The sequence below is a fragment of the Lathyrus oleraceus genome, chromosome 5, assembly GCF_024323335.1.
Source record: "Lathyrus oleraceus cultivar Zhongwan6 chromosome 5, CAAS_Psat_ZW6_1.0, whole genome shotgun sequence".
Lineage (NCBI taxonomy): Eukaryota > Viridiplantae > Streptophyta > Magnoliopsida > Fabales > Fabaceae > Lathyrus > Lathyrus oleraceus.
Window position 1 is genome coordinate 188,712,618 of NC_066583.1, and position 10,693 is coordinate 188,723,310.

Genomic DNA, 10,693 nt, shown 5'->3' on the forward strand with positions numbered 1-10,693 from the left:
ATCATGAGGGATCTTAGGGTCAAAATTAGGGTCTTACAGTTTCAAACAAAGGTGCATACAATCTTAGTGAATTTCCTAGATCATAAACTGCAAAGTTCAACAAAACTTTTATTTCTCAAATGTATATTACACGAGTCAAGAATGATATGGATATCTCTAGGATTTAAATAAGCTAGTCTAGAATGTCATATAAAAAAATATTAGGAATTGAACCTACATTATCATTAGTATTAACAGACGTAGTATTATTTACAACAAGACACATATTTTGAGCTTTATTGACTTTGAAGTTGCTTAAGGGTTCTAAGGCAGGTTATTAAAGTAGTACATTCCACTATTATCAAGGAAGCCTTTAAGAAGCACCAATTTAGATACATGTGATTTTACATAGCACTTACAAGAGTGAAATTCAAAGAACACATTTTTATACTTGGAAAATTTTGACAAATAAATTAGATTCCTAGTAATGATAGAAACATGAAGTAAGTTGTTTAGGTTCAAAATAGAATTTAACACTAGTTTGGATCTAAACTTAGAGGAGCTAATGAACTTTATTGTTAAGATATTACCATTAACAACTAGGACTTTGTTTGAATGCTCATAGGAATGTTTATTTTGTTAGTTATAAGTGCTAGAGGTAATGATATGGGAAGCACCTTAATCAAAAAACCATGACCGAGATTCAAGTCGTTGAGGAACTGTGAGTTAATCTTGATGAGTAAGAACAAGTATTTCTTGTGAAAATGTAAAAGCTTGGTTCTTTTGATTTCCATTCATATTAGACTGACCTGTTGAAGAGTAAAGTTCTTAAGGCTTTGGCGGTGGAGCATCAAAGAACTCATTATATCTATACCAGAAATCTACCACAAATGACCATATTTATTCCAGAGTTGGCAAGTTAGGTGATTTCCGATGAAATAAACTTATTTTCCACATCCTCAACCATGATTGTGGCACCCTCTTCCACACGAATATTGATAATTTCTAGATATATAACCATTTTTTCTAGAATTTTGATAGGCTATGGCCTAAGCTACATTAAAAGTTGTATTATAAATTGATAAATCTTGGAGAAACTTGTCTAGATGTGCTTCTTGCATATTCATGAAAACTCGAATATTATATATATCCATTTGTTTCACTTTTCCTTAATTCAACATTATGAACGAATTGTATTCTCTAGGTAGAAGAATTGGATCAACTTGGTCTCTTTCAGAACTAGGGTGTCACTAATTACAAGCAACAAATTAGACATGGCTCTAATTCAGAAAACATATTTAGAAATTATCAATTTCCTTTTTTGGGATCTTTAACTTTGACTTTGATTGATGAACTTTAGCTTTCATCAATGAATAAAAATGCTTGTGCACTTTGTCACAAGTTTCACATGCATGCTTGTTAGATAAAACTCAAGGAAGAGTTTTTTTTAGAAATTATAGATAGAAGCCATGTGAATATTGCTTGGTCTTGAACTATCCAAGATTCATACTCCTTAGACACGATGTTGACAACACTACCAACATCAGTTTTGAACACTGGGTGAATGTAAGGATTATGTACCACTTTGTGGTGCTTGTGAGTTAGAATTACACCATCAACCGGTTGATTCCAATGCAAAAATTTGTTTTCTTGGATCTAGATTCATTACTTTGGCCAAAATGTTTTAGATGATGTTGAATTCACAAATTGTGAAGATGTAGCTTGAAAAGATCGAAACACATTTTGTGAATATTGAGGGAAAATTTCCAAATCTGCCATTGAAGCTTCACTGAAGCTTTGAGCTGCAACTAAGTTTCAGAGAGGAAAAAATAAGAGAGGAGAATCGAAAGAAGCCCCTTAGACATATGGTACCATATTGAATGAACTGGGAAATTAGAGAGAGTTGTATTATAAAATCTTCTTATAATTGCTGATACTAGTTCATTACTTTACTAGAGAATAATGTATATATGGCACATAGTTAGTTACAAACTAACTAGATCTACTCTAACCAACTCTAATTTCTTTTACCAAAACAGTTATACTATCTTGTTTACCCTAATAGAATGAGGGATGTTAGGAAGTTTCTTATTTGCAACTAAAAATATCTTATCTTAAAAACAACTAAAACCAAAAATGTATGACTAGGGGGAGGTGAAATAGAAACTACTTTTTCCTACCCTAGAACAATTATGGGAGAATGGATACTCTCCCATGACATTTTGGTTCAGTAAAATTTCAATCATATATTTAAAAATAAAAAATATAAAAAGATAGAGATTTAAGGTTAGTTGTTAACTGATCCACCTTCATTAAAATATAAACCGATGATAGGGGTAGCAAATGGGCATGTATTTCCCGTTTAGACCCATCATGTAAAAGCCCGTAAAAAGGTAGGATGGAGCGGGATGACCATAGTTAAGGGTGTGGGCTTAGACTTTGGCTCGCCCAACACTTAAGTGTGGGAGGGGTAGGACGGGCCCATAGATACTTCATATTTTAAGCCTAAAAGTGAAAAAAATTGCGTTAATCCCCGTGCCCGCGAAAACCCGCAATAAAAATGGGGTGAATAGGAAGGATATAAATTCTTGACCCACCCCGCATTAAAGTGCATGGAAACGAGCATGCCCGATGGACCAGACCAATTTTACCACTCCTCCGGAAGGAATATATCCCCCACTTATTGAGAAGAAGAGCATGCCAAAAAAAAAACCTCACGCCACTAGGTCCAACAACGACAATTAACATCCATAAGATTACCTAATAATGGGGACCTTTCGAATAAGAATATTTATAAGTTTATGTGCGGCCTCTAAGAGGGGGGTGAATTAGATTTATTGGACTTTTCTCAATTTGAAGCGTTGGCACTAGTTTGGTTATTTTTCAGAAAAGACATGAAAGTAAATATGCTGAAAAACAAATGGAGAAATTAAAGGACACAATGATATATCCTTGTTCCCCTCACAATCCGAGAGTACTCCAGTCCTCTCACTCCCTGTGAGAGATTTTCCACTATATCAGATCTTTGTACAAGTCTTCCACCAAGACCTATCCTACAATCCTCTAACATAAGCAACACAATCAATAAGGACAATCCCCTCATAGGTATGTTTATTTGGTTAGTTATAAGTGCTAGAGGTAATGATATAAGAACACCTTAATCAACAAACCATGATCGAGATTCAAGTTGTTGAGGAACTTTGAGTTAATCTTGATGAATCAGAACAAGTATTGCTTGTGAAAATATAAAAGCTTGGTTCTTTTGACTTCCATTAATATTAGACTTACCTGTTGAAGAGTAGAGTTCTTAAGGCTTTGGTGGTGGAGGATCAAAGAACTCATTATATGTATACCAGAAATCTACCACAAATGACCATATTTATTGCAGAGTTGGCAAGTTAGGTGATTTCCTATGAAATAAACTTATTTTCCACATCCTCAACCATGATTGTGGCAACCTTTTCCACACGAATATTGATAATTTCTAGATACCTAACCATTTTTGCTAGAATTTTGATTGATTATGGCCTAAGCTACATTAACAGTTGTATTATGAATTGATAACTCTTGGAGAAACTTGTCTAGTTGTGCTTCTTGCACATTCATGAAGGCTCAAATATTATATATATATATATATATATATATATATATATATATATATCCATTTGTTTCACTTTTCCTTAATTCAACATTATGAATGAATTGTATTCTCTAGGTAGAAGAATTGGATCAACTTGGTCCCTTTCAAAACTAGGGTGTCACTAATTACAAGCAGCAAATCAGTTATGCTGCTAATTCATAAAACATATTTAGAAATTATCAAATTCCTTTTTTAGGATCTTTAACTTTGACTTTGATTGATGAACATTAGATTTCATCAATGAATAAAAATGGTTGTGCACTTTGTCACAAGTTTCACATGCATGCTTGTTAGATAAAACTCAAGGAAGAGTTTTTTCAGAAATTATAGATAGAAGCCATGTAAATACTGCTTGGTCTTAAACTATCCAAGTTTCATACTCCTCAGAAACGATGTTGACAACACTACCAACATCAGTTTTGAACACTGGGTGAACGTAAGGATTAAGTACCACTTTGTGGTGCTTATATGTTAAAATTACACCTTCAACCTGTTGATTCCAATGCAATTTTTTTTCTTGGATCTAGATTCATAACTTTGGCCCAAATGTGTTAGATGATGTTGAATTCTCAAATTGCGAAGATGTAGCTTGAAAAGATCGAAAAACATTTTGTGAATATTGAGGGAAAATTTACAAATCAGCCATCGAAGCTTCAATGGAGCTTTGAGCTGCAACTAAGTTTAAGAGAGGGAAAAATAAGAGAGGAGAATCTAAAGAAGCCCCTTAGACATATGATACCATATTGAATGAACTGGGAAATTAGAGAGAATTGTATTATAAAATCTTCTTATAATTGCTGAGATTAGTTCATTACTTTACTAGAGAATAATGTATATATGGCACATAGTTAATTACAAACTAACTAAATCTACTCTAACCAACTCTAATTTCTTTTACCAAAACAGTTATACTATCTTGTTTACCCTAATAAAATGGGGGATGTTAGGAAGTTTCTTATTTGCGACTAAAAAGATCTTATCTTAAAAACAACTAAAACCAAAAATGTATAACTAGGGGGAGGTGAAAGAGAAACTACTTTTTCCTCCCCTAAAATAATTATGGGAGAATGGATACTCTCCCATGACATTTTGGTTCAGTAAAATTTCAATCATATATTTAAAAATAAAAAATATAAAAAGATAGAGATTTAAGGTTAAGATGTTAACTGCACCACCTTCATTAAAATTTAAACCGATGATAAGGGTAGAAAATGGGCATGTATAGCCCGTTTAGACCCATCCAGTAAAAGGCCGCAACAAATGGGATGGAGCGGGATAACTATAGTTAAGGGTGTGGGCTTAAACTTTGGCTCGCCCTACACTAAAGTGTGGGAGGGGTAGGACGGGCCCGTAGATACTGCATCTTTTAAGCCTAAAAGTGAAAAAAAATTGCGTTAATACTCGTGCCTATGAAAACCCCCAATAAAAACGGGGTGAACGGGGAGGATATAAATGGTTGACCCGCCTCGCGTTAAAGTGCGGAAAAACGACCAATTTTACCACTCCTCCGAAAGGAATTTATCCCCCACTTATTGAGAAGAAGAGCATGCCAAAAAAAACCTCACGCCACTAGGTACAACAACAACAATTAGCACCCAGGAGATTACCTAACAATGAGGACCTTTCGAATAAGAATATTTATAAGTTTATGCGCAGCCTCTAAGAGGAGGGTGAATTAGATTTATTGGACTTTTCTCAATTTGAAGTGTTAGCACTAGTTTTATTATTTTTCAGAAATGATATGAAAGTAAATATGCGGAAAAACAAATGTAGAAATTAAAGTACACAATGATATATCCTTGTTCCCCTCACAATCCGAGAGTACTCCAATCCTCTCACTCCTTGTGAGAGATTTTCCATTATGTCAGATCTTTGTACAAGTCTTCCACCAAGACCTATTCTACAATCTTCTAACATAAGAAACACAATCAATAAGGACAGTCCCCTAATGATCTTTACAAAGTAAAACAAGAGAACAATCATCCCTTATTCACTTTCTTGCTTCCAACAATTTTGAACAACAAGGAAATCACAAGAATCTGAATTTTTACAAGTGTTTGAAGTTGTATAACAAAGAATATCAATTACAAGAGTTGATTTTCTCTATCAAGTAGGAAATTCACAATATGTAACACAAGCGCTTAATGATTATAGTGTTGAAACTTTCAGAGATGAATAAAAATATATGCAGAAAGTTTCAAACAAAAAGTTAAGTCACAAGGCACTTGTTTTGAAAGTGAGAGAGTAATGAGTTTGAATTTCTATGAAGGAGAGATGAATTTTAAATTCTAAAATTTATAGTATATATAGTGCCTTAACAAATATCTGAAATTTCATGGTTCAAAATAGAATTCAAAAATTCATGATCAGAAAATGAGTGAACCACTTCCACTACTTTAGTGAGAACCGGTTATCAGAAATGGTGTAACCGATTACACTTGAAGAGATACTCAAAAATTGAAATTTTAGAATATCTAAACGGTTACACCTGACAAATTTTCAAAAATTAAAGTATTTTACATTTTGAGTAAATGGTGCTATTTGTGGCGGTTTTGAAGTGATGTTACGTCGGTTTCAAATGCCACAATTTACCAAAAGCAGAATGATTATTTTCAAAATTATTTTAAAAGATGCATGAAAGGTTTAAGATGAATATGCATGACTTTTATGATCAATTAAGATATATATATATATATATATATATATATATATATATATATATATATATATATATATATATATATATATATATATATATATATATATATATATATATATATATACTTGAATTGTAATGCATATTCAACCATCTTAATTCTTCTATTAATTTTCGAAAGCTTTTTGATAATTTGATCTTGATTGCTTTAGTCTTCAAGCTTTGACTTCTTCTTTTTGTTGATGTGTTTGCCTTCACCAAATTTATAATCAAGGACAAGAGAAATCTTCTTCATATTCTCCCCCTTTTTGATGATAAAAAACCATCCTTTGAAACTTAACTTGTTCATCTAAGAGTTGCTTCAATATGTGACTTTTTAGAATGTTGAGTAGCAACTAGAATCTCCCCCTATCTTGTATATTGGTACAATGAGGACACTTCAAATAAGAATATTTAGTTTAAAACTCTTCACAATCATTTATTCAGGAGATCCAAATTGAAGAAGAGTCTAAAATCTCTTACTCTTAAGCCCTTTACTCAATTGACTTATAATTTTTGGGAATTTCTTAATGCACCCTATATGTTACTTAGGCACCATGTGAAAATACTTAAATGCCCCCAGATTCTGGAGATTCATCTTTGAACTCTCATCCAATTCTGATTTAATGTTAAAATATTTTGGAGATGCATTTTCAAACTTATTTTGGAGATGCATCTCCAGAATGTATTATAGCTTAAATCACGCCAGAACCCTTCTCCTTCCTCATTTCTGAAAAATACTCAAAACTCTCTCAAAAGTGTTTTTATAACCAAGTCCAAAATCAAACAACAAAGCTCAAAGTATCTTCAATTCACATTAGAAACATCATGCAACACTGAAGCAAAGTGAAAAATTGTAAAATTTTGATGTTTTGATGAGTTTTTTGAGCTTTTTGTGTTTTGTGTAAATGGGTAGAAAATGATGATTTAGGTATCAAATGAGTAAGAAATGCAAGAATTTTAGTTTATACATGTTGTGAAACACGTTTGTTTGTTGAAAATCACTATCAAACCGTTTATTTTGAGGTTTGTATTTATGCATTGCCTCCAGTGCTGAACTAAAGAGTTGTAGAAAATTTCGGAGATGCATCTCTGAAATTTTTCAATGTATGGTTTCATATTACACGGAGATGCATCTCTGTAAAGTAGCGATCTCTTTTTTGTTTGTTTTATTGTTGGTAGTGTTACTTGTTTGCACTAATTGTCCAGTTTACTTTAACTTACATGCATTATGGTTGATATACACGATATGCTAAGGCACGTGAGGATTACACAACATGCATCAGTGCGTTGAGGTAAGAGTCATGTTTCAGAGGCTCTTGTTCATTCTAGACATGTAGAGACATCTACTTATTAGGCTCATGCTTCTCCATCTTCTTCTTCTTCTTCTCGTATGAGACATGTTTCACCTACCGACACATCATTCCTTCCATCCTCCCGCACGTGCTAGGTTTCACCTATTCAGGCTCCAGAGGTACCCAAGTCGCCAGAGGCATCAGTGCACCTTCGATGCATGATGCTACTAAGCCAGACCCACCTCCAGATGGTGAGGCTGTCGAGGCTGCTAAACCAGAGTCATTTGGAGAATACCCTAGAGAGTTTTCACTACTTCTTTTATACCCAAACCATACTGCTAGAAATATCTGGGACGAAGAGGTAGCATTAGTTGGATTCATTCTTTTTGATTTATGTTTATTTTAATTTACATGTTTCTGACATTGATTTATTGTTTTGCAGGACTGTGATTCGCTGAAGATTATTAACCATGGGCAGAAGATTACTAGCTTGCCTCAACCGAATGAGGAGTGGTTTTATACAGCTTTGTCCCTATCTGGGATGAAGGACCTGTGCATGACCGATTATATAACGTCCAACCACTGGATGCTTAATGAATTTGTGGAGAGATGGCACACTGAAACCTCGTTATTTCATCTCCCACTTGGTGAGATGTATATCACACTCGACGATGTATCGTGTTTGATACATATTATGATAAGGGGGAACCTTATAGATCACGGGAGGATTAAAAAAGACGAGGCACTCGAACTGATGGTAAACTATATGGGAGTTGACCCAGCGGATGCGATAACGCAGATGAATAATGTTAGACGAGGGCAACAATATAGAGAGGGGGAGGGGGTTGAATAGATCGCATATAAAATTTTGATTAAAAAATTATTTTTAAAATTATTTTCTATGACAGGCGAAAGTGATTCCAGATCGACACTCATCTATCCCGAACCGTTATTAGAAGAATCATGTATGCATATTAAACTGTAACAAATGAAATAAACGTATAATAATGATGAGAAAACAAATCAATTTGTTTTACAAAATAATTTTTGAACAATTGTCCATCTTGATAATCCATTTCTAATGAAATAAGAAACAAAAATTTACTAAGACAATTTATCAAACACTTGGTGTGCAATGAACACAAAACTCATTTTTCCTTTGTGTTGTTAATGTGAAAACCAATTGAAATTTTATAGATTGTAATTATCTTAAAAAATAGTTTGAAATATTTTAACACAAATAGATTTATCAGTATATGAAATTGCACACTAAATGAATTCACAAATTGTAAAGAAGGAGGGAGAGAGAGAGAGAGAGAGAGAGAGAGAGAGAGAGAGAAGACAAGGGTTTATTTAGGAAGTTCCCTAATTATCGTCACTATGGGTACGTTTGTCCCTAATTCTGAATGGATTTGATGTATTCAATTAACCTTTGCAAATATTGTATACAAGAGACAAATAGAAATCCAAACTCCTAAACCCTAAGTTTTATGTTGATTCTATCTTCTTCCCTCCCCTTGATCTTAAGCAAGATCAAGTGTCCCAAGATTTCCAATTGATCCTTCGGTTATGCTACTCCTTTGAAAAAAAAACTCCTTTCTTCAAGGCTTTCACTCGACTGAATACAAATTGCAAAATCTTGTCCCAAGTATTTCAATTTGATCCTCTGGTTCTGCTACTCTTTTGACAAAAACTCCTTTCTTCAATGCTTTCACTCGACTGAATCCAAATTGCAAAAACTTGTGCCAAAACCTCCACAAATCACCCTTGATCTTGGAGGGAAAACCCTAACGGGTTTTATCAATGAAACCCCCAAAGAAATCTCAACCCAACTTGATTACACAAATCCTAAATTGGACATTATCAAACTTGTATCTAGATGGAACCCAACAAAAATGATTATATATAATTGTTGTGTGTATGCATAGAAAAATGTTGGATATGATGAGAAATTTCTTTGTATATTCTTGGTTTCAATATTTTAAAAAGGATGCACGAATGAACACACACACACACACACACACACACACACACACACACACACATATATATATATATATATATATATATATATATATATATATATATATATATATATATGTGTGTGTGTGTGTGTGTGTGTCTATGTGTGGGTACGTGAGGGCGTGCCTGCGTGCATGTGTGAGTGTGTGCAAGTGTGTCTGCTTGCATCCGTGTCTGTCTGTGTGTAAGAAAGAAATAACATAAAAATTACAAGTTTGGAGTTTTAAAACAGTATGAGTCGACCTATTTAATGAGTGTGTCGACCCATACGAGTATTTTAGTTTCTATGTGTCGACCTAAGGACCTTGTGTGTCAACCTATAACAGACAGAGACCTTGGCTTTGCCAAGATCTCAGGAGGCGTCTGTAACACCCCGATAAAAATAAGATAATTATTTAATTTAAGTTAATATTATATTTATTAATTTAATTAAATAATGGGAATTATTGGATTATTATTATTATTATTGGAATAATAATTATTGGAATATATATAAGTTGGAAATAAGAAAAAAAGTCCATTTGGTAAATAAAGGGTTTCACGTGAAAAGCAGAGAGGCGGTTGAAAAGAGGAAAAGGGCAAAGAGGAAGAGCAGGAGAAGAAGGTTGAAGAAGGAAGAGCTTGAAGCTAACGGATTGCCGGATTAACTCAGGTAAGAGGGGTTTATCGTCGTTTAATGGGTATTATGGGTTAACATGTAATGGGTAGTGATAAGCCATTGATTTGACCCTAATTGGGATGTTGAAATGCTGAAAAATTGAGATGAATAAGTTATGTTAAAGCTGTAATTGAATCTGTAATTGGATGAGTCTTGATTTTCCGAAAGTGTAGCTTTTTACGGAATTGGAATCGGAGGTCCGGAAGTCCTCCAACGGCGGAAAATGCGGAGAATTCTGCATTCTGCTTCGTGTTAGCGCAGGAACAGCTTTCTGTCTTGCGTTAACCGGTTAACCCAGAGTGTTAACCGGTTAACACTGTTATGAATTGTGAAATATTGCTGTCTGTCTTGCGTTAACCGGTTAACCCAGGGTGTTAACCGGTTAACACTGTTGTGAATTGCCA

The 10,693-nt window shown here is 33.9% G+C and overlaps 1 protein-coding gene across 1 annotated transcript; it reads left to right on the top strand.

Moving 5' to 3' along the window:
• Positions 1–7,823: 7,823 nt before the first annotated feature.
• On the top strand, positions 7,824–8,462 carry LOC127079620 (protein MAIN-LIKE 1-like). Its single transcript, XM_051020000.1, has 2 exons — positions 7,824–7,970; positions 8,052–8,462. The coding sequence occupies exons 1-2, from the start codon at positions 7,824–7,826 to the stop codon at positions 8,460–8,462; spliced, it is 558 nt and encodes a 185-aa protein (XP_050875957.1).
• The last annotated feature ends 2,231 nt before the right edge of the window (positions 8,463–10,693 follow it).

Coding starts and splice junctions, on each gene's coding strand:
- LOC127079620 (XM_051020000.1), top strand. CDS start 7,824: ATGCATGATGCTACTAAGCCAGACCCACCTCCAGATGGTGAGGCTGTC. Junction 7,971..8,051: donor GAAATATCTGGGACGAAGAG/GTAGCATTAGTT, acceptor ATTGTTTTGCAG/GACTGTGATTCGCTGAAGAT.